Source organism: Halichoeres trimaculatus, unplaced genomic scaffold, assembly GCF_033239565.1.
Source record: "Halichoeres trimaculatus isolate MK-OKI-2021-1 unplaced genomic scaffold, fHalTri1.1 fHalTri1_scaffold_12, whole genome shotgun sequence".
Classification (NCBI taxonomy): domain Eukaryota; kingdom Metazoa; phylum Chordata; class Actinopteri; order Labriformes; family Labridae; genus Halichoeres; species Halichoeres trimaculatus.
In genome coordinates this window covers 2,477,574-2,501,736 of record NW_027437190.1, presented here as the reverse complement: position 1 = coordinate 2,501,736, position 24,163 = coordinate 2,477,574, and the positions used below count along the sequence as shown (strand labels likewise).

The 24,163-nt window shown below is 40.8% G+C and overlaps 1 protein-coding gene across 1 annotated transcript in view; it reads right to left on the bottom strand.

The window, feature by feature from the left end:
* The window catches only part of tsnare1 (T-SNARE Domain Containing 1), a 247,546-nt gene that overhangs the window by 94,818 nt on the left and 128,565 nt on the right, over positions 1 to 24,163 (bottom strand). The window contains exon 8 of the mRNA XM_074683894.1: positions 21,576 to 21,731. Within this exon, the coding sequence (XP_074539995.1) occupies positions 21,576 to 21,731 (156 nt within the window). The remainder of the gene's footprint in view (positions 1 to 21,575; positions 21,732 to 24,163) is intronic.

Below are 24,163 nucleotides of genomic sequence, written 5' to 3'. Positions count from 1 at the left end.
GGTCAAACACAAAACAGCATATGCACCGAAAAGTTATTTTTAATAAAGGAACAAAAAAAAAAAAAAAAAAAAAAAAAAAAGTCCTGCTTGCTAGAAGGTGCCCTATCCCTTTGGGCTAGGAGCCTAAATATGAAACAAACAGAGAAAAAACAGAGAAAACTATATCATGGTTCAGACTTCCAGCTAACAATTAAGGTTAACAGCACTAAGCTAGTTAATTTTGCTAGTCCTGTGTATTTCCAGCTTTAGCAAATTCCACACCTAAAGATGTTTTTTTATTTCTTTTTTGAATGTCTCAAAGAGACAAAAAATTACCAATCAATATAATACTTGGGTTAATTTCCAAGAGTATCTCTGCAAAAGCAGCAATCATTTGTTACCTGCAAGCGAACGTGGTGTGTTCACCGAAGTGTGTTCACCGCAGTGCGTTCACCATGGAGTGTGGCAGGAGGAAAGGTCAAGTTTTCCATGATTACTGTCAAAACTTTTTTATATTCTTATTTTTAATTTGAATGCACTGATGTATTTTTCAAAGTTCAAGCTCAAACTCTCAATTTTGATTTTTTTTCCCCCAAATGATCAATTTTTTTTTGCCCTGATTTAGCACCCCACTATCACTGCTGGGACGTTTATTTATTTATTTATTTATTTATTTGTTTATCAGGGACAACGCATATTAATCAACACTTCTTTTTACATTGATAGTGTAAATATGCCAGTTAGCCATGGGCTAATTTTCATCTGTAGTCCCTGAGCAGGTTTTTAAAAAGTGGAAAGTTGAAACCATTCCTGTAAAAACAATACAACACAATACAATACGAAAAAAACAAAACAAAACAAAAAAAAACACGAGGGTACAGAATGTCTCTAGGGAAGTACAGGTGACACCAGTGATAATGTTTGGCTTATCCATGATTACAAATTTGGTTAGCTTTAAGCCACCTCTTGAGGTTGTATTTAAAAGTCAAATAGTTAGTGGTCACTCTTATTTCATTTCATTTCATTAATCCAGTGGTGTGAGCCTCTGACAGAGAAGACTATTTCACCAAACACTCTCTGCCTGAATGGCACCTCACAGTCCCCTCTGGCAGTTGCCCTTGTTGTTCTCGGAGCACTTTCATTTTGTTTTATAAACCTGGAGGTGCAAGCCCGTTTATTATCTTAAAGATGAGGCAAGCATCTGAAAAATGTTTAAAGCTATCAAAGTAAAAAAAATATATATAATTTTGGACTATATGTCAATGGTGGTAACGGTTGGGCTTTTGATTAAGTGAGCTATAGATACTCAGCATCACTTAACACTTCACATCTTTTCCATAGATAAGCCAAACATTCTGAATTTTAGAGCAGGGTAGGACAACATTGTGGGATTTCTGTTGGTTCTAACTTTAACATCATATTCACCTCATCCACTTCACAGTTGTTTACAGGGTTACCACATGTTGGATGGTAAAAATTCAAGCCAACGTCATATAAAAATTGATCACGGTGCTAATTCCAAGGACCCAGCACCCTCAACAATGATGCAACGCTGGCTTTTTCAACAGAGCAGGTTTTTCAGTTTGGTGAGGCACGCTGGGTTGACTTGGCTCATACAAACCAGTGAGGGACACCAGCCAACGCTCTGCTCTAGACTTTTTAGTAGTTCAAGAGAGAACAGTCAGGTCTTAACCAGTGCACTTTCATTTCTTATCACCTGTTCTTCAACTGCAAACAACCTGAACTTCGAAATCTGGAGGCTAATTGCGCCTCATGTCAAGTTTCATTGACAATCTTGATCAAGATTTAACCAATCATCCCAACTTTCAGGAAGTGGATTTATAATGCGTTGTAATCATGGAGCAGCTTCTAAGACACATGGCGATGTAAAGATAAGGATGATCAAAGTGGCACAGGCAGAGGACAACTAAGTTTATCTGCTGTTCCCTCTCGTGCTAACCCCTCCCCTCCCTCACTCTCTTTGATAAATGTGCTTAATGCTGATATGATATTCTCCCCACACCTCCAACCACAGCCCAAAGGCATCGGGCAACAGGACACAGTGTCACTAGCACAGCAGAAAAACCGCTAAGCAGATTTGCTCACACGCTTACTGGTGAGAAAAAAAGGAGGAGGAAAAAAAAAAGGATGACATTTTTCCCACACCGACCGCAGGAGACAGAGCTTTTCTTTTTTTTGTTGCCCTTACTAAACTAAAGGGTTTATAAAGGTAAAAACATGTTTCCTCTCTAGCTGCAGCCAAAGAGCCCTGAATGCGGAGCAGCAGGGCCTGAAGGGCAGAGAGGGAGAGGGATGAAAATATCAGAGGCAGAGGTTACAGGCCACTGAGGCCTCCTCTGCCGTGGTTTTTTAAATAAGGATGGAGGCAAAGCGTGGCATTCACCCCTCTACTGTCGGCCAATTGATTCCTTCATCTGTACTTTTAGCACAGCAAGCCCTGGCTCTAAGGGTCAGCTCACAAGTCCATCGCGGCTTTAAATATGACGCCAAGAATAACACACCAGAGTACACACCAAACATGTGTTTGTCCCTTCAGGAGGGGAATTACCATGTGGTTTGTTGTGGGTCTGAATGTAGCTGTAATCAATGGAGGAACCCTGAGATGGATTTAAACATGTTTTTTTTTTCTTTTCTTACGATATTGTGGTGAAGGTTAAAGGGATAGTTCAGTTTTTTTTGAAGTGAAGAGTTGAAGTTGTATGAGCTCTATGTGACCACTAAGGACATTAGATACAGTAGAAAGTTGTCTCCTCTCCCTCAGCAAGACACAGACTGTAATCCATGGTGACGAGGAAATAGGCGCTAACAGGGAGAGACCGTACCAAATTCAGTACGCTACATAAAATATTTTTTAAGTGCATTAAGTCTTCGGAAATATAAACATTTATCTGGACCTAACTAACTCATGTGTCCTTACGCGCAGAGCTAGTGCGCTCCGTCCCTCTCCTCCTTCCAGCTGTAGGGAATGTAAACAATGTAACAGCAACAACAACAACAACAACAACAACAACAACAACAACAACAGTCATGGCAGCAGTAACACTCAGCATCTTGATGTCCAGTGTCCATGGATGTTTCCTCTGTATTCCTTTCAGTGGCCATCTGTAGCAGCTCTTCTGTGTAGCTACTCCGGTTCATACAGGTATCCTTTTAGTTCCAAAGTGAATGAAACTTCTTCGTCGCTGTCATAGTCACTGATTTTGAATTTCCTACGCTGCCTCACAATCCTTAGAGTACAAACAAAAGAAAAACAATATTTGATCAAACTTACACGAGGCTACAACCGGCGCCCCAAGCATAGCTTGTTTACTTTCCCTACAGCTGAAAGGAGGAGGGGAGACAGAGCGCACTAGCGCTGCGCGGAAGGATATATGACCAGTTAGTTAGGTCCGGATAAATGTTTATATTTCTGAAGACTTAATGCACTTAAAACATATTTTATGTAGCGTACTCTTAAACTGTGGTATTACTTTTTGATTTTAGTTCTTGTAGGCAGAGAAAATAGCCTTTGAATCCGGTACGGTCTTTCCCTGTTAGCGCCTATTTCCTCGTCACCATCAATTACAGTCTGTGTCTTACTGAGGGAGAGGAGACACCTTTCTACTGTATCTAATGTCCTTAGTGGTCACATAGAGCTCATACAACCCCACTTCAAAAAAACTGAACTATCCCTTTAAAATGACAACATCATCCAAACCTCTGTGGGAGGTTAAGTTTTGTCCCTCTGGTTCCCCCTATAGTATCTTGCCATAATTTACAGCTTGAGAAAACAAAACAAAACAAAAAACAAACAAACAAATAAAAACACATTTTTTCTCTCTGGTGTTTTAGTAAACCTTATTTCAACCTCTGTATGAAACATTTAATTTAAGCTACCATCTCATTCACGGCTGAGATACAACAGATGTGTCTCCAGTCTTGCTCTGCTCCATCACAGCCCCCTGATCAGACAGGTCTCCATTCAAGTCAATCTGTCACCTCACACTGGATCTGCTTTGTTGCAGTCCAGCTGTGCGGTTGGTTTGGAAGGTTGCAGGTAATACACTGCCATCCTATTTTTGCCGGACGTGGAGCTGTGACGCATAAATTCAACGTACGGAAGATCGAGTGGGAGAGGAAGTCGTGCATGGAAACTACCTTAAACATTTAAAATTACTTTCAAAATAAATCAAACTGTGTCAAAACCAGACCAAGAGTCATCAGGTTTGAAGTTTAACAGCCCAACATGAATGAAGAGAGACTTATCAATGGAGAGGGACGAGCAGGAACTCCTCGATCTATGACTGCAGCTGTCTGTCAGACATACAGCTTGTTGGACTGAACACGTAGCCGGTATGAGTTGACAGACGCAGTCAACAGGCAACAGAGCAGAGCCAAAATGCAGACATCTGACGTACCTGAGGCGTTAACTCCCCATTCTACAAACCCCCTAACATGTGATTGGTCAGCTCTCTGTGGAGGCCTGTGAATGCAGACCGATATCAGATTTTTTGGGTGGGAGTCTGTTTATTTTTGTTTTTGGTCAAGTAAAATATGGCCCCGTCTGAGTGCAGAGGAAACCTGCAGAGGAGCAGGGAGGGGGTGTTTGGTACGAGCGCTCTGGGCTTCTGCTGCACAAAAACACTGCTGTAGGGGTCATTTCTGCCCTAAACCTTGTGATAGGACCCAACTTGTTCCATCCCACAGTATCACTTTAAGTGTGTTTTATAAAGAAGCTCAATTTCCACCATTTCTGTATTTTCTTTTTCAGATTTCATTGGGATTGATCAGGTCATAAATCAGCAGTCAAACTTTGTTTATCTGTAATAAAACTCTTTTCTCTCTTTGCTCAGACTCTTGGTACTGGTAGTCCTTGTGACTTCTGCTGGATTCTGGCCTGAAGACGTTGAACCCCCACTGTGCAGTTCCTCTTGCATGCCAATCTGTAAAGTGGAGACTTAGTATAAAGGAGGTTAAATGTTCTTGAAAAGTTTTGGGTACTTTTAAGCCCTGCCACATGGCCGCAGACTGTGCAGCAGACTGCCAGATGTACTCAGTGAGGACTGATTCGCCTGAGGGTCTTTACTTCGCTGAAACTTTAACTGTGTTTGTATGAGAATTGATTGCTGTGTATTTAGCGGTGGCAGTCCATCAGGCAGAGGAAAAAAGGACAGAAGTGGCTTTCTTTGCTTTCATTATTCACCGTATAACATTTTAATTAAAATTTAATCAAACCTCCGTCCTCTGAATCTTTCTGCATTGCACATGAAATAAAGGTAGTAATGTTCTTGAATTAAAAACTGTAACTGAGTTATCTTTTATTAAAGAGGCTTTTACATCAATACTTTTACCCTCACGTCAATTAAATTTCTGCAAAGTGTGAGAGTTCATTAGCAGCGTATTTGAATACTGTCTGCATGACTGCAGCTGCACTCATTCCAGCTCACACTGAAACGCTTTCATTTACCTGCAGTGTTGATTATTTCCTCGTCTTCCTCCTACAGTAAGAGAAAAAGACGTGAGGAGTGGAACTCACGGGGAACCTGACACCTGTCTTTGTGAGCTTTAACTGATAATCAGATTGAAGTGGAGAATCAGGGGCTGGGTTTCACAGAAGGCTGCTATTCTCATTGTCTTTAAGGAGCCAGTGCCAAGAACGCAGTCTGACATTGTGTTATTAGCTTCTGTGTGGAGAGGGGGGTGTCAATGCAGCTTTGATTGTCAGGATTAATAACAAAAGCTTTCATTAATAAATCACTTTCTCTGAGACATTTCCTGCTAAAGGGTTAAAACGTCTGAGTGTGTTCCTCCTGGGATGATTTTCTGGTGGCTCCCTATACAGTCGTCTCCACTCAAGGGTAAACGGTGGATGGATTGTCCCGAGGATACGTTGGTAGGACAGACACGCTTTGTTGTGGTCCCCTCTTTCTTTTTTTTCCTACCAGGCCAGGTGTTGTATTCAAATTCCCCTTGAAATCTGTCCTCTGTTACGCCCTGAGCGATTTTTTTTTCTTTTTTTTATGAATTCATTTTTGATGAAATGATCCTTGGTGCCAAAGCATATAAAGTGCAGCCGTGAGGTGACGGTTTAACAGGAGCTGGATTATGCTGCAGAGGCTGGATACTGATGTTCTGACTTCTATCTCTTGTCAGAACATGTGGAAAAATAAAACGATGCTCAAGGACAATATGCACAAAAATTCCATTACTGAGCTCTGAGTGATCTGCAAACGTGACCAGGTTTGTTTTTCAGTTTGTCCAGTACCCGACAGCTTGAGACTAAAAGTCTCTAAGACGGGCTAGGGGACATTTTTGGACAGAGAAATGAGTGTCTAAAGGGAGGCTGGACCGGTTCAATCTGAATAAACTCTTTTTAAGCACAGTTTGTCACATTATTTAAAGCAGGCTTTGAATAAAACTGAATATACTATTTGTAAATAAGTTGGATTTAAGGTAAAACAACTCATATTTGTTGTATTGTCTTGTATCCGATAAAAGGTTGACTTACACAAAGAGAATTTGTTCCAGTCACGCCTGTTTAAAAGTCACATCTTTACAACAGTGTGCATGACACTCCTGGCGTACACACACACACACACACACATATTTATATATATGTGTGTGTGTGTGTGTGTGTGTGTGTGTGTGCGTGTGTGCGTGTGTGTGTGTGTGTGTGTGTGTGTGTGTGTGTGTGTGTGTGTGTGTGTGTGTGTGTTATGAGTATTGGGTAGTTTTAACTGAACTGCCACGCCAGGAGTGTCATGCACACTGTTGTAAAGATGTGACTTTCAAACAGGCATGACTGGAACAAATTATCTTTGTGTACGTCAACCTTTTATCGGATACAAGACAATGAGCTAAGATAAGTATTGGTACAGTCATGTAGCGCTGTTGTTTGAAACTTTGACAACAAGCGGTTTAACCAGATTAACCTGTGTTCTAGCCTTTAGCTCATGTTTTAGCCTTTAGCTTGTGCGCTATCTCTCTCCTGTTTCTCTTTCTTCTGCTCTTCTGTCCTTTTTCTGTCTGACAGTTAGGCTCCAGTGTCCACCATCACTACAAAATTAATCACATAAATTGTTTTCAGCAGTGAAAAACACAGATCTCTCTTATCTCTACGCAAATTCATCAGCCGGTGTGGTGTTGTCATAGAAACTTGGACGTGCCACAAATCAATCTGGTCCTGCTCAACCTGATCAGAAAGCTATGAAGACGCATTTCAAAATAACCTATATTGGCGCTGATAGTCACATTTTAAAGTGTGGATTGCGATCAGGTCTAGAAGGGATACTTTTTCAAGATAACCTTTGAACTCCTCACTGCCCCTTTAAGAACACAGTGTAATCCAGGTCTAACAGCATCACCTCACTTATTCCGTCTCTCACATGTTAATAACGCTCTAAGGTCTTGGACTGAGTTTCGTGGAAACATGATTGTGGTGTAAAGATGAGTGTGAAAAGGATTTGTCATTCCTGCTATGAATGGTGCACCGTGACTTGTCAGACCAGCTTTAGTCTGACTGTCTTTGCAGAGCTCACACACATTACGTCCAGTTTCTGAGGAAGGCAAAAATGAACCTCAGCCTCACCTCAAACCTCTTCTAGAGCACAGGACTGATAAGGATGACATGATGGAGGCTGTCTTGGTCCTCTGGGAGAACAGCAGTGAGGAAACGGGAGTGTTTTAGTACCCACATAAACTCTGCTGACATGGTGCTATGAAGGGATTGGGCAGGGAGGGTGGTGCAGAGGTGAAAAAGCACATTGTCAGATACTATCACTCTCCCCAAAGGAGGAACGTCAAGCCTCTCAGCACCTGCCTGAGCACTGACTATGACACTCATCCATGATGCTATGACTAAAGTGCAGCCAGACAGGCCTGTCTGAGCACCAATCCTCTGGCTGGCTCATCTCAGTGCTGCTGAAATGAAGCTGTCATTCGGGCCGCCGCTCTTTCACTGTGTCACTCTGCAGGAAGAGATTGATGCTCTTCCTCCTCCCGCTCCTATTCAGCCAGGCTCCTGTGGTGGGATTAGCTGATTCGAGGCGTTGATGAAGTTCAGACAGCTCCAACTGGGTAAGGAGATACGTCTTCATTATGCTGCAAAGCACTGTTCAAACATTATCATTAGTCTTCAAACTGCTGGATGGAAATCTGCAGGTCAACGCTGGGCAGCCACGTATAGGCTGGCCTTTAAAGCAGGCTGTGGTACCTGGTGTACGGCTTCTGTCTCTGCTAGTGCTGGCTCCTACTTCTGGGATGGATGACAAAAGTGTTTTTAAAACATCATCAGAGGATTTATTTTTGCTAAAGGAGGGATGTCTGCATCACAGCTGGTGTCCACATGAAGAGAAATCGATGAACTCCTTTTTAATGCATCAAGGTAGAAATATGGAGATGCTTCCGTTATAATAGCTACTAAAAAGAAATGCAGCCTTTGAACTGGATTAAATAAAAAAAAAAAAAAAAAAAAAAAAAAAAAAAACCTTTTATCCTAAATAAAGAAACTTGATTTTACACACCCTATCTTCAAAGACAAATATTTATTGCACTGATTTGCTTTCACATGTCATTCGAAGTAACTGCTTTATTTTTTTTCCAACACATGCCTGAAGGGAGTTGGCTGGGTGGATATGCAAAGTAATTTACCTATAAAGGAGGTATTATGCTGTCTCATATTTTAATCCTGGGTATAAAGTAACAAAGCTGAATGTTCAGACTGAGCATGTGCAGATTTACGAACCTCTACATATTCATATGTTGTAGAAATCCTTGAATCGGTCTGTTAACTGACCAAAACACTCTGTTCTGAAAATAACACCAGATCTCCAGAACACCAGTCCTCACATGATGGTACGGCCACACCAAATGCGAATTTGCATCGAGATTACATACAAAGTCAATGTAAGGGTGTGGTTTTGCCCCGGACAGCTTGTTTGGCGCGTTTGGAGCGTGGGCGTGTTTGGGGCATCAGACGCCTCTACACTTGAGTAGAACATATTGAACTTTCAACGCAAGTTCATGTGAGGCTGTGCCATGGCAGCCAATCAGAGATGATCTGCTCCGACTCCATTCCCGCTGGAAGATGGAGGAGAAAATAATCTGTGCGGTGTGTACGTTGAGTGTATTCTACAGAGAGCAGAAAAAAGCAGCAGGCTTGGGTGAAAGTCGCTAAGGAGACAGGTTTTGAAGGTAAGCTCTGTCAATATTTGTTTCCAGCTGGATTTGCCTGTTCGGGCTATCACTGAGTCTGACTGTGTTTTCCTCTGTGGAGTTTTGTTGTAAATGATGGAAGAGCCCCAGGGACTACCTAAAAGAGAGGAGGAAGGAGTGGGGCAGGAGTAGAGCCAGGGAAAATTTAGAAGTTCTCCGCTGTCCTCTCTTTCCTCGACCCCTTCATTATCCCCAGGGAGACCTACAGGATCATAGGTCGGGGGGGGTGGAGGATGAGGTCTCAGGGAACAGCCAGGCAGGGCCAGTGAAGGTGGATAACCAGGGAGAGGCAGCAGGCCTTGATTGTGATCTCCAAGGCTTTCACACACTCTCCTGTCATGCTCTTGAAACCACAGCTCATTGTTTTTCAGATGCTCTTTTGGGCTTTTGGTCTTTATATGAGTGGGCTCTACTCCACCTGCACAGTGATGTGCGTCAACCATCAGCTCGTCAAAATAGTCCAGCGTCCAGACTCGGGGCGTTCATGCTGAGCGTTACAGGCATAATGCGCGTTTAAATTTGCGAATTTGCGTCTGGTGTGGCCGCGACATAAGAACTTAAACACCAAGGTCCACCCAAAGCTCTACCCCTGACAGGCCTTAGAAAGGCTGGCAAATCAGAGGGAAGAGAGATATATAGGGCAGGGAGCCTAACAGAGACAGCAGCTAAAACCAAGTGATTCAGACAGAGGCTGAAACAAGCAACTGACTCTACTGTTACTGATCCTGGTATCGGGTCTCAGTGTATCGATGCCCAGTGGGAAGGGGTCGATCCATGGTGCTGATCCAGAGAACCAACGCTTTTTTTGCTTTTTTTTTTTTTTTTAACCTGGGCTGCTTGATTTGAAATGTTACCTCTGATGCACTTTCTTTGTTTTTTACTGCATTAGCAGTTGACAGAGCATAAAAGTCTACCGTTGAATAGAATTTCTGTACATTCTGAAGCTTTGCTTTACTGGTAAACATTTGAATATTTTGTAGTTTAAATCAGTGATCAGCAACATTTTTAAGCCCAAGACCTCTAAACCCAACCTGTATGAAATGCAAGATCTATCTATTGAAGGCTTGAAGAAAAATGGAAAACTTTATGTATTTCCAGTTTTAAGGAGCCTGGTTCTATGAATTATACTCAAGTTCCTTGTAAGTGTTAGAAGCTGTTTTGCTTACCTGCTGAAACACTTTGGATGTTATAACTTTACCTTTGTTTTTGTTTTTTGTTTTGTTTCTTTGTTTTTTTCTTTTTTTTTTCCTTTTTTAGAAAATGGAACTTTAACATGTGCTGAATTAATTCTCAATCAATGCTATACAGTTAACTGCAGTTAACATCAGTTACATGTCAAAGCAGCATTGCTTCTAAACATCATATAAAAGACAAACATGTGAGATGGCTGTGACTGAACATGTCTGTGAGTGCCTTGTCAGCTCATTGCTACTAACAGCCAGTGAGAGATACTCAGTAGGGTGGCTGACAAAGAGATGACTCCTGTTCTTTGATTTGTCTATCAAATTAATATGGCCATTAACTGATTAATAAGGAATTTTGCAGACAAACCTCTTTTCATTAAATATGTTCTTGCCATTACTGCTTTAACCTCCTTGTTGTAGTAATTCAAAAGTTTATCTTTTTTTATTTAGTCTTAAAAGCACTGCTTTAAGATAATAGACTGGCTGACAAATATTATGTATAGAACATCTTTTATACCCAAACCACAACCTGGGATTTAATATGTATACAGTCATAGCTGTTTATAGATCTTAGAAAATGAAGATAAATAAGATAAATGATGACAATTTGTATGTGAGCCCCCCAAAAGCCACCCCAGTATGGAAGTCTGGACACGCCCCTGCACAGAGACACAAAGTAATGTGTTTTATGAAAGCTGACAGGCTTTCAGGTTTGATAAAAGCTGGAGGAAAACTCCTCTGTTGATTTTTAAAGAATGAAGAGAAAGATAGACAAATTAAAACTTCTGTCCCAAAAAGACAGCAGAAAGCTGATGTGCGCAAGTGCCGGTGCGCAGCATTCATCTTTACAGTATCCACAAACTGATTAAGATAAAGGTTAAAGTAAATATAACTCACAAAGAGTGACAGAGAGAACTTCAGCTTGTAAATCTTATAAATCTGGACACAGCTTAGAACAGAAGCTTTTTCGGTGACTCAGATACTTAGGTTATGATGTGAAATGTAACAGCATAGAAAACTCTGAGATGAATGATAACACGTCTGTAAACTCTTGTAGATGATCATAGTAAGCATGGATTTGATTTTTTTTTAGGCAGCGTATCCAGCCATGGTACGCATTTGTCTACAAAGTGCGTGTTTCAGGGAATAATCCTTCCTGATGCAGAGTGATTCATTTTTCTATTATTTTCAAGATCTGCTGTGGAAGCTCCGAAGATCAACCAATCGATCGTGATCAACAAATTGGCGACCTCGGGTTAAAAAAAAATGTTGAGTTCAGTAACTCCATATTCTCATTTTTTGCCTTTTTAACAAAACATAACCAGTCTTATCCCACAGTAGGGCATGCAGGTTTCTATGTAACACTGGTACCGGATCGGGATCAGTATCAGAACCAGAAAAGTTGGATGGGTGCATCCCAAACTCTATGACCACCTTTTTTCATCAAGGAGTAATCTAACAGGTTACTATGTCCAATCCAGTAATCAGAGTAGAGCCACTCATCTGTCACTGTAAGTTGCTACTTTGTTTTTTAATTTTCCTTTGTTAAAGATGAATTATCTTTTATTCTTGCGTCTTGAGAGTGATAGGAGTCACATATGTGACAAGTCAGGTTTTCAGCATGAGGACTCAAATGTACCAAACCATACTGATCTAAACTGGACTTCTTGGTGGAAGCAGGGCTTTAAAGACTAAAAAGGAACAACACCCACTCTTTAAGGTTTCATTTTGACTCCAATGTGGTGTGAAGTTTTGGCAGTAAAACCACTTCTTGAGGCCATGGTAAGCTCTCACTTCAGTGACATCCTGACTCTCTTTTCCTCAGATGTCTCAGTCACTGCCAAGGTTTAAATCGTGATTTCATTTTGACACAATAATGCACCATGAGCTGGGTTTCATCACCTTAATAACTCTGAAACTGTTTGATGGTGTGCAGAGGATGTAATGGCCAGAGTTTCTGGGCTGATGTGTAATACTGTCCTCCTACACAATAAGCTGTAAAGGTCATCTGAGCAGAAGTCTCATAAAGGCTGTTTGCCATGCTGTAATTATGGCAGGTGTGAAGGAGGAGGCCATGTTTGGTTTGTGGAGCAGTCGAGTCTTATTGCCTCTGAATTTATACCAAAATCTTTGCTTAGTCCAAACCGGACTGAGTTTTTGTGTCTCACTAAGAGAATCCCCCTCCCAAATGTGAACATCCATGCATGATAAAAATAAAGCTTGATAAAACACAAGCCTGTGGAGGAGGAATGTGTGAAATATCCTCTGCTGGATTTATCATCTTCAGATCATCAGAATCAATGTAATGTGTGGGCTAAGAAAAGTGGACTTCTCAAGTTTCTTAAAATAATCAATGATGTAACATGAGAATTTAATTCTGTAGATATTTCTTAAAAAAGCGGTGAATATTTTTTTTTACCCTTTACAAGAAATTAATTAGTGTTGTCTCTTTAATGCCTCAAATGAAGACTTGACTCCTCAACTTGTCAATGTGAATATGGCTCATACTAAGTCTCACAAGATCTTTTTTACACAAAATAAGACACAGCACTTGCTTCCACTACAGTTTTTGCAGTGCACAATAAAAGTGATTTAGGTGCATTGTCATTGTCCTCTTAAGGTAAGTATTGAGCAGCCTGTGGTGTGCTAGTGTTAACCAGTGCTAGGTCCAATGTTCCCTGAGAGCTGAGGAAAAGAGGAAGTGAGGACGACGCGCTGGTGCTGCTGTGTGTGAGCTGAAAGGAGATGACACCGACCTGTCCTTCCATCATGGTTATGGGGAACGTAAGAATTAACTCAAAGATGGACGAGCTAGCTGTGCTAACCCAGCACCGGAGGGAATACCAGAGGGCAGAGTAGCATCATGCTATTCACAATGCTGGATAAGAACACTATATCGAAAGGATTTTACCTGCTGTAAACTGACAGGACAAAGGAGGGCGAGACTGAACAAACTAGTGAAGAAGTCCAGCTCAGTCCTGGACCCCATGGAGGGGGAGGCTGACTGGAGAATGCTGGACAAGCGGAGGTCTCTGATGGACATTTTTTTTTTTTTTTCTAGTTGATACTTTTTATTTCAACTTATTAAATCTTCAAAAATGTCTTACCATTAGTTTTATGTAAAGCCACTGTTCAAATGTACGCTGATGATTCAACATTGTATTATGCAGCAAAAACTTTCAGAGAACTGGAAAGTGTTTATCAGCAGAGTTAAACACTGTGTTTGACTGGATAAAACAGAATAACTTGGAACTTAACATCTCAAAAAACAAAACAAACAAAAAAAATCATTTATCTGGGGGTCGAGTCATAAAGCGTCATCCGGACCAAAAATGAGTTTGAGTTTGTTTGGGGAACCTATATAACATGTAAACACAGGGGCACAATAATTGATAGCCAGCTGTCATGGGCAGGACATATTCTAACTATAGTGAAGAAGATGGGTAGTGGTATCTCCATGGTGAGGAAATTTCTTTTTTTATGTTCCTTCAAACATTGTGGGACAGAACAGAGCTGCCAGGTTAGTTCACACTGTCCCATTAGAACAAACACTGTCAGCATGCACCAATAACTTTCATAGTTAACTGTGGAGAACAGGCTTGTTTTCAACACGATTACATTTTTGAGTGATGCTGTCTTTTCTACTCAACCTGTTTTTCTCGATAAACAAATAGGCAAGCATGACAGATAGCTGGTTTAAACTAGATTGCATGTTAGCTTCTGGTTACTCTAGAGTGCTATGCTATTTTTTGATACCAGTGAATGCTTGTCATCAAAACCTCCAAAACTGTTCATTTTCGCCATTGCTTTGTGGTTAATGTTAATGTTAATAGTTATGTTGACGTCTTTAATTGTGGCCTGATTTTTTAAGCGCTGAACGTAATGACTTGTGATTCTACAAAAGTGTCCTTTCAAAGACAGGATGACAGCTCTTTCAGCCATCTTCACACCCCTGCTGTGTGGTATAGGAGAGATAATACATGTTTAATGGATTGAAAATGAATTCCTATTGTGAGGAAGTTATTCATCTGTTCATGTGTTCAGTGATGAAAGTTGATATTCTACAAGAAAAACAAAGTTTTGTGTATGTATGCTAACTGCTAGACTATCAATGCAATTCCAAATGTATGTTTGCATCATTCTAGTGCAAAATGCTTTATATCATTTTTGTTGGATTAAGAGCTTTGTAACATGTTGAATGGATCTAAAATGAACCTCTTTTGAGAGACTATTACACTTGTTTATGTGTTCACTGATGATAGGTGAAATTTTGCTTGAAACCAAGGTTTTATCACTATATGCTAACTGCTAGCATATCAATGCAGTCTCCCTTTGTACAGTAGCACAGTGCTAGGTTTTTATATCAGAGCTCCTACCAAGAACAATAAATAATCTCCATCTAGATGTCTAACATGTTGAATGTATGGAACAGGAACCTCTTGTCAGAGTTAGGAATCAGTGGGCTCTCAGGGAGATCTCTTGTAGCCCTGTTTTTACCTTATGCTTTAATAAAGGTACAAACACACACAGTAAAAGGTATATACACATGATTAAACTTACTTTAACGCATGATCGACCTGAAGCTCATAGCTTTAATCACAAAATCAAGTCCTCTAGCTCAGGCTAGCTAGTGTTAGCAAATTACCTCTAAAGCTCCAACAAATAAAAACACATTTTAAAGCCTTTCTACGATTTGCTACATGGTGTTTTAATAGATACCTGGACAATTCTCCGTATATCAATGACGGACTCTTTGGGCAACTCCAGCAAACACCCTATTTATTTAATCTCTGCCATCATAACACCATCTACTGTCCCTTTCTAATGTTTTTTTTAGTAACTGGAAATACCCAAGCCACTCCACACCAATAAGGAAGTGATCCGTGCATAAAGCCTGTTGTCAGATGCAGTCAGCTTCATTCTCATTTACCAGGTCAGCTGAAGAGGACAGTTATTTATCTTGTCATCAATCATTGAAATAACATTACCCTGAACATACGTTAATTGAATAGCAAGTAATCATTCAAGTACCACCTGAGAAGGCACTGCCTAAATACCTGAATTCCAGAAAGTCCTGTAAGTATGGGTGTTAATGTTAATTGTACTTTTTTTTTGTTGAACTGTATATAAGGGAGTGGATGGACTTTTGTGTGATAAATCCAACTTGTAAATATAATAACCACATTTAAAAATATGATGATTGGTTCCATGGTGTTTATGTTTGAAGCTTTTAGATCCGCATTGTAAGTGATATCTATCTATCTATCTATCTATCTATCTATCTATATATATATATATATATATATATATATATATATATATATATATATATATATATATATATATATATATATATATATATATATATATATATTCTTGAATTGCTTCACTCTCCACCTTCCTGTATCGCTGCTGTGACGCTGAATCTCCCTTCAGGGGATCAATAAAGTGCATTCTATTCCAGACGACAGTGATTCAAGACGTCCCACACCAGATAATCTGGAGAAGGCTGTGGTCTTCCTTGCTGGTTTTGAAAGTTGGTTTGGGCATTATGATTCCACACACATTTTACCCAGGTAAAGGAACAAACAAGTCTAAATAAGCACCTGGTAATTGGGTAGCATTCAATATCCTGCAGCAGCATGGGGGTAGTGTGACAAAATACTAATAAGCTTTTGGAAGTGTGAGAAAACAACGGAGCCTGTCTGAGTTTCTAGTTACTAACCTGGCATGTGTTGGCCTCCTGGGAGGCATTTTAGAGTGAAAACAAATCAGCAGTTTGCTTTTCTCTTTTTTCCTTGATTTCTTTTCTACGGGAGAGTTTAAGATTCAGGTGTTTCCTGTCTGCTGCCTACCTGACTGCTTTAAAGGTAAATGGCCCAGGCTTCTTTATTTTGTTCTGTGTAAAAGACTACACAGCATACTTCTGTGTTTGGAAATATTTCTCATAAGAGACAAGTTCCAATCGGCTTAGTGGATGTAGCCCTCCGAGAATATTGGTAAACAGGCTTATGATCAGGAGGTTGGCGGTGTGGATTTTGTTTCCTGGCTGGGGATGCATGAGTGGGAAAGTGAACCATGAGTGGCAAATTTTTTGGCTGCCAGGCCATGCACATTGAAAACTCACTGCAGAGGGACAACGTTCAACGGTAAATGTAGCACTGAACATTTGATTATTAACAGCAAGGAAATCATTTTCTGCGGGTGGCATACCAAACCACGCTGCCTCAGTGGAATCTCGCTGTTATTTCAGGACAGGGCAGAGGAGTTCAGACTTTTACAAAAAAAAAAAAGGACATGTAGAGACAGAAATCTTGCATCCATCTTATAGCACCTTTTAACTTCCCTACTCTCTTTTATCCCAATGTCTTTTGTTTCCAACTGCAGATATTTTACAGACCTGGCAAAAATATCTTCTTTGAAGTTTTGGTGTAATGTTTTGGATATTTGATTTCATGTACAAAATCAAAAAGAAAGATCAATAACATGGACACAAATGTTACAGTGTTATTTTTGTTTTATTGGGAGGTAAAAGTTTCTTGTCAAATGCGACTACTTAAAAATTTTAGTGTTCACTTTATAAATTAACTAAGTAGTAAGAAAACTATGCCTTCAAACCAGGGGTCTTCAACCTTTACTTTTATAGGGGCCATTTTGCCTCAGTTCACCTGAATTGGAGTCATTCAGGAGCCACAAAAACTTTTTGATGGACAATAAAGTAAATTTAAATTCCTATACATAGTTAGAGTCTTGTAAATAATTTTCTAAACAGGAGGGTTTATGAAATTATGAAATTGTTCATGTGCTGTCTTAGATTTAAAAAGAAAAAGAAACTTGGAAAAACATTAAAAAAAAAAATATTTTGGAAAATTGCAAAACTATCAATTTATAATTAAAAAATAGTTTAAATACTGCAAAAGTTTTTTTTTTTTTTAATTCCTGTAATTTTTTCAAGTTTTACAAAAACTTCAATTTTGAAAACAATATCAAAATTTAAACAATTTAATAAAATTGCAATATATATATATATATATATATATATATATATATATATATATATATATATATATATATATATATATATATATATATATATATATATATATATTTATATTTATATTTATATTTATATACATATAAAATTGCCACAAAGAGCCACTGTAAAGGAGTGAAAGAGTTGCATCAGACTCCAGAGCCGGAGGTTGCAGACCCTTGGTCGAAACTAAGTGGCAACCTCTGGTATAAAAATATATGACAGTGCTGAAGTGCTTACACCTGCTGTTTCTCCAGCAACCACTTCAGGCTGGCTCCAAGATTACTGGAAGTCACATACACACCAAGCCACAAAAAGACATTTTTATAGCAGAAATTAATAGAGTCACAAAAAAAACGTCTCCTGTCTGAATCACTGATTGCTGAATCAGCACACACAAAGATGGGGATTTTTTTTCTAAGTTATCAGAGACACAGCTCATGTGACTGACTGGTGCCTTTTGGATGTTAGTGTGCCCTTTGGATCTTAGCTCGCCCCATTTTCAATACAGCCACACCAGCCGATTTGCTTCACAATCTGTTTCAGAAAAAGACGGGTGAGGTCAGGGAGACTACATCCATTAATTACACAGTCTATGGTCATGAAGATAAAACTCAGCTATATTAAATTAATTATGACACACCTTCTGAATGTTTGAATGCACCTCATTCACACACTGATTCTATTGATTAGCTTATTGATCTGTTTATTGAAGTGTTTGATATTCACGGTGGACACAGACTCAGCTGTCAGCTCTTCCTGTGACTGCTGGCGTACTTATAACGAGTGGTTTGATTTGACAGAATGACCAAAACAACAAACTAGATGGCTGAAACAGAACTAGAAAGCCCAACTGGACACAGAGCAGAGCCTGTTCTTGGCTCGGCTCGTGGAGGAGAATCAGAGGATTAAGAGGGTAACTGGGTCCAGGGGTCATGGTACAAGGACAGGGGCAGACTTAAGAGAGCATCAGCCAACAAAACAATGTATTGTTTCCTCTCCTTACATTAAAAGAGGCGAGTGTGAAAAGCGCGGGTACATGCTGCAAGACTGAGAGCGGAGATTACAGCCACAAGCAAAAATGTTATGTTATTCATCTAAGTTACATGAGGGATGTCATTTGTCTGTTTCACACACGGCGAAGTTCCGCTCCAACACGTTCACAGACACACAAACACATGCGCACATTTACACACACAGACTAGCTCCTTCCGTTTAGTGGACAGAGAGCTGGAAAAACCACCACAAGTACCATCTCCCACACCCTCTCTGTGAGGATGCAACACGCTCCAAACCATTTCCAGGCAGGGCATGTGGACCCACGTCTCGTTAAATGATCATCCGCTGAGACGTGAGACTCCTGCATGTTTCCTTCATGTGCGACTACGTAGTGTTTTGGTTTCCACTGTGTCACGTGACTGAACCCTGTCTGCTGATTGGCTTCTGGGGCAAGCATTGAGCGAATGAGGACTATCAAGCAACTCTTCTTTTCCATCTTTGCACTGTCTATTATTTTCAAAAACATGATATGCCATAAAATTGCGTCGTTAAAGTATTATTTTGGATAGTATCATCTGTTATATATATCGCCAACCCCTACTCTTTCCCCTAATTGACACATACAGAGTGAGCGCTGTGCTGCGCAGCACCGTGGTTTTGGGGCACACCATTTCATAGTGGATACATCTCTGGAGCAGCACCACGCAGGGCAGCACCCATGGCAGCTGGATACCTGAGCCCACAAGATCACAGGAGAACCACATGTTCCTGCAGGAATCCCACCATGACAACGTACTTTCATGGTGACTAACTAGCATGTTAAACTCACCTGGTTCTCCCATAGCTTCAGCACCTTCAATCCATGCCTTCTCCTTTCTGTTGGTGTACTTATACAAAGGATGTGTTGTGTCATATAGAATTATGCAGTTTATCAAGATTTACTTTTCCTCCTTCAAAACGTCAGGTTTCCTGTGGATCTGACCTGCTGACGACTTCTGGCCATGTGCCAGTGATGTAGTTTTGAGAAACAAGGATGAGATTTATAATCCAGAACAGAGAGCTTTATTTTGAAATGACTGGATACTCTTATTGTTTTCGTGTCTGATTTTCTGTTTGGTACGATCTGCCATGCAAGGATTCTGCAGTGCACTTCGGCAAAAATAGACTTGCAGCGTAACAGCCGCGGGTAGCTGTTTGTGTTTGGGGTGCTGGCGGACCGCAGTGTGTGCTGTGTGAATGCACTGATTGACAAGACTGTTGGCGTAGAGCGCAATACTCATGCTCTGTGAGTGAATTAGGGGTTAGGTTTCTTTAACTGTGCGTTCACACCAAAAGAGGCAAAAGCGGCAAGCACGCCGGAAGTTCATTCATTTTCAATGAGAGCCCGGCGTCCTGAGCGGCCAAAGTGTCCTCAGCATACTGAGCGGCTAAAGCGAATAAAGCGAATAAAGCGTCAAAAGGGGCACCAGATATGTTGAGCCTCGGTCAACTTTATGGTAATTAGCTATGACGCAGTTCAGCGGCAATCGGTGGCAACCAATCAGAGTAGAGATGTCCTTTGACCGAGCGGGCCCGTAGGAACAACGCATGTAACTTTGGTTCCGTGGATGGCTTGGTACTGGACTGTGCACCAGGATCTGAACAGACGCCGGTGACCTGGTTTTCACTAGCCTGTTCTGGGCTACCTTTTTTCTTCCTTGAGGATTTATCTTTCGTTTCTTGTGGATCAATGTCATTTTGTGTTATGGACTTAAGAGGACTCGAAAAAACAGGATTGAAGGAGCGTTTAAAATAGTGTGAAGAATGACAGCTTGTATTTTTTCGTTATTTGGGAACTTTTTCATGATTTTGGGTTTATGAACATTGAGATTATTGTTTTATTTTGGTTGTGATTTATTTTGAAAAGGACAATACGCACGGGCTGCTCAGGGATTTAATTTATTAAATAAAAGATTAACATTGAGTCCGGCTCCTAGGTATTTCTCTTTAGTATTATAGAACACACACACACACACACACACACACACACACACACACACACACACACACACACACACACACACACACACTGTGCAAATGCACAAATGGGCACTCCTTACCACCATAGAATTTTAGTTTTTTTCAAAACTGTAAAAGTTTGATGTCGTGGATAAATCAATATTATCTCTTTAATAAATTGCTTCCTGCCTGTCAATCGGCTCGTGACTGATTAGATGGTGATTTTATTATGTTCATGCTTTAAACTGAAGTTGAACAACAGCAAGCAGCTGCTGCTGTGAAGTCCGCTGTGCAGCTCCTTTAAATGACAAGCGTGATTTTACTCTGACGTCAGTGACGAGCGGCCAAGGCGGCTAAAATATTTAGCCGCTTTGGCCGCTGTCCGCTTTCTCGGGCCTGCTTGCCGCTTTTGCCTCTTTTGGTGTGAACGTACAGTAAGTCCTCTTCCCTCCCCCAAACATTGTTCCACCTTAGGAGCTCTCTGAAGGCTTAAGATGCTTTGGGAGTAACTTTTATCTTACTGAGGGAAAATCCTCCAAAAAAATCTCAGAATTTGAGGAATTATAATTTGTCGTTTTTTATCTGCTGAGAGCAGAGGTTTACCTGGACTGTCAAAAGCTGATATATATGAAGGGAAATACCATCATATGAAATGCACATGCTTGTGGACATAGTTGTCACCGTGGATCAGCTGTGGTAGTGACCATCTCTTCTCTGGCATTAACAAACAGAGTTAAAGAGCACCTTCTACCAGCTGCACATGCAGCCCAGAGGTCCTGAAACAAAGCCTCCTGCTATGTAGGAAGAGGGTGTTAGCATGTGTGTGCCCAGGGACCCATAAATCCTCCTCCATGGGCATTACCTGAGTCAGGCACTATCCCTCACAGAGCTGTGTGTGTGTGTGTGTGTGTGTGTGTGTGTGTGTGTGTGTGTGTGTGTGTGTGTGTGTGTGTGTGTGTGTGTGTGTGTGTGTGTGTGTGTGTGTGTGTGTGTGTGTGTGTGTGTGTGTGTGTGTCTGGGGCACAATTACAAACAAGATGCCCTGAAGCGACAGTGTTGTTTTCCAGCTGCTTCTTAACCACAGAGCAATAACGTTGTTTAAGTGAGTCATTGTATTGGACAACTGTCGGTTCTCGTAGCAGCTCTGAAATATGAAAACATGTTCTTACTTCAATCTGCAGCAGGGCCTCCTCTCTCTGGCGGAGCACCTCCACGTCCTCCTCGCTGATCTCGGACAGGAACGCTTGAGCACCTCCCTCTGAACCCAGAGCATCTCCAAACAGCGGACCTTCATCGAGCTGATCTTTAGACGGGGTCTGAGGAGTCTGGAGGAGCGAGCCGACACAGAATCACTGGGTTAGTTTGGGTCAGATATTCAAGTTTTCCCTCTGTGACATGCAGTTGGACAGACATCTGATACAAGGTCTGGATTATTGGCCCTGAATGTGTCAGTGTGTGTGTTATTAACTCTTTCTTTGCTGCTGGTTTAGGGGTCTATAGTGCCTCTTAGTGAATGTAGTCTAGCATCAATCAGGATCTGGTTTATACGGTTACACCGAGGTTAGATGTGGACAAAAGTTCAGCTCAGGGCAGCTGGTTGATACAACAGCCTCTCTCTCGTTGTCTCTTTCTCAGAGGCCAGACTCAGAATCAACAGACATGATGGATCTCATCAGAACAGCCTCAGTTCCCAGATGTGCAGACGTGCTGTCTACAGCAAGAGGGAGTGATACACAAAAGAAACATCAGCAGACTCTGGTTATATGAAAGAATATACCTTTTTTTTTTTTTTTTTTCTCCCAAGTAATGAAAGCACATTAAAGGAAGTCTGAAGCCAAACAGAAAGAGAGATTCAGTGATAAAGTCTTTTCTGATTCATTGTTTTCATCATATTCTCTCACCTCTATGTTGTCACACCACCAGCATGCCTCTGATGGTATATGCAGCCTGTTGCCGTTGCTCCTGTTTTTTCTTTTTTAACATTATTTTGCTGCTTCTATTAAACTTGCCAGATTTTCCTCTGGTAAATGATGATGAATTTGTCTCCCTCTCTAGGCATGTAGTTGGAAAGAGCTGTAGAATAGTTTGTACAGGTAGAATTACAGGCTCTGACTTCCGCTGCTGCTGTGCAGTAATCACGTTATGTTTATACTCGTGCTCACCTGGTAGCACTGAAGCCAGCTGACTCACTGGCAAACCCACTTTAAAAATGAAACTTCTACTTATGATGATATCAGCAGAAATTTTTTTGGTTTCCTCCAGGTTGGACTACTGCAACTCTCTTTTCTCTATACTGGTTACCTATGAAATGTAGAATAGAGTTTAAAATTCTTCTTCTAACTTAAAAAGCAATTAGTGGCACCAGCTCATCCTTTCATAAAGAGCTCATTGTTCCGTATTATCCCTCTCAGTCACTGCGTTCTCAGCACCAGGTTGTTGTTCCTAGGGTTTCTAAAAGTAGTATGGGAGGTAAAGCCTTCGGTTATCAGGCTCCTCTTCTTTGGAATCACCTACCGGTTGAGTTCCAGAGGGCGACTGAGTCTTTTTTTCAAAATTAGACTTAAAACTTTCCTTTTTTGATGAAGCTTATAGCTAGAGCACTGCAAAAAATAATAATAATAAAATAAAATGAAATTTTATCAACTTGTTTTGTTCTTATTTTAAGTTAAAATGTATTATTACACTTGATATGAGCCACATTCAACTCAGTCCAGAAAAATGTGTCATTTCAGGTTATTTCAAGACAAAAATGAGGTCTGAATTGTAACAAGTAAAAAGAATCTGCCAATGAAACAACAAAAATGTGCTTGAAACTAGAATCACGTCTTGATACAAGTGGCTTTTCTGGTGACTTGTCTGGGGTGATCACGTCCTTACACCCAGTGACTGCTGGGACAGGCCCCAGCCCTTAGCAACCGTGAAGAGGAAAAAGATGGAATTATGGTTTGATGATGTCCGTCAGGTATCAGGTTTACATTAAAGCAGATAAAGTACGCTTCTGTTGCCCTTCACATGATGGACGACACAAATAGAAAGGCTTACTGCACCAACAGACCCGCTCTGACTCAGTGAGTCAACATTAATGAGCCCATGTTTGTTTACAGACTCAGTCACCAGTTTCTGATTTAACAGTGAGCCCCCTAAAATAAGTAAAAGCTGCATTTGTTGTTGTATTTCAATACTGCATGTTTAAAATAAATGAAAGAGCAGAGCACGTGAAGTTTTTAAAGGAGAAGAATAAAAAACCCTGTGAATAAAGCGTACTGCCCTCTTTGATTTAGCCTCTGACCTCTATCTGCAGAGAAGCTGTTACCGTGGCCCAAAGATTTGAAGGTGGTGGCTCAGACTCAGGTGATGTATCCATCCAGGCATGTGCACTCTGAAGATGCACACACGGGACGAGGACGAATCAGCGGCAGCATCGTCAGAGGAAACGTCTGCTTGACTGTTTTTTTGCAATGCTAATACGTCCCAATGTTGTGTGGCTGGCTGCACAGCTAATTCCTGGTAGAAAAGGCCAGAGCGGGTCAGCGCACAGGAACCAACCCGCAGTGAGTCACAGAGCTCTGTCTACTGGCCATGCTCTGACTCACCCCTCCTCAGCACACATCGTGCTCACTCCTCCACACACATACTCTCAGGAATTTATCAGCGCATCACACGGACTCTCAGGACCATCATCCTACCAACTCATAGCACGAGTTCAAACGCTGATGGAAAGTTCCTCAAGTTTCCTGCTGTCCATTCCAGCTGACTT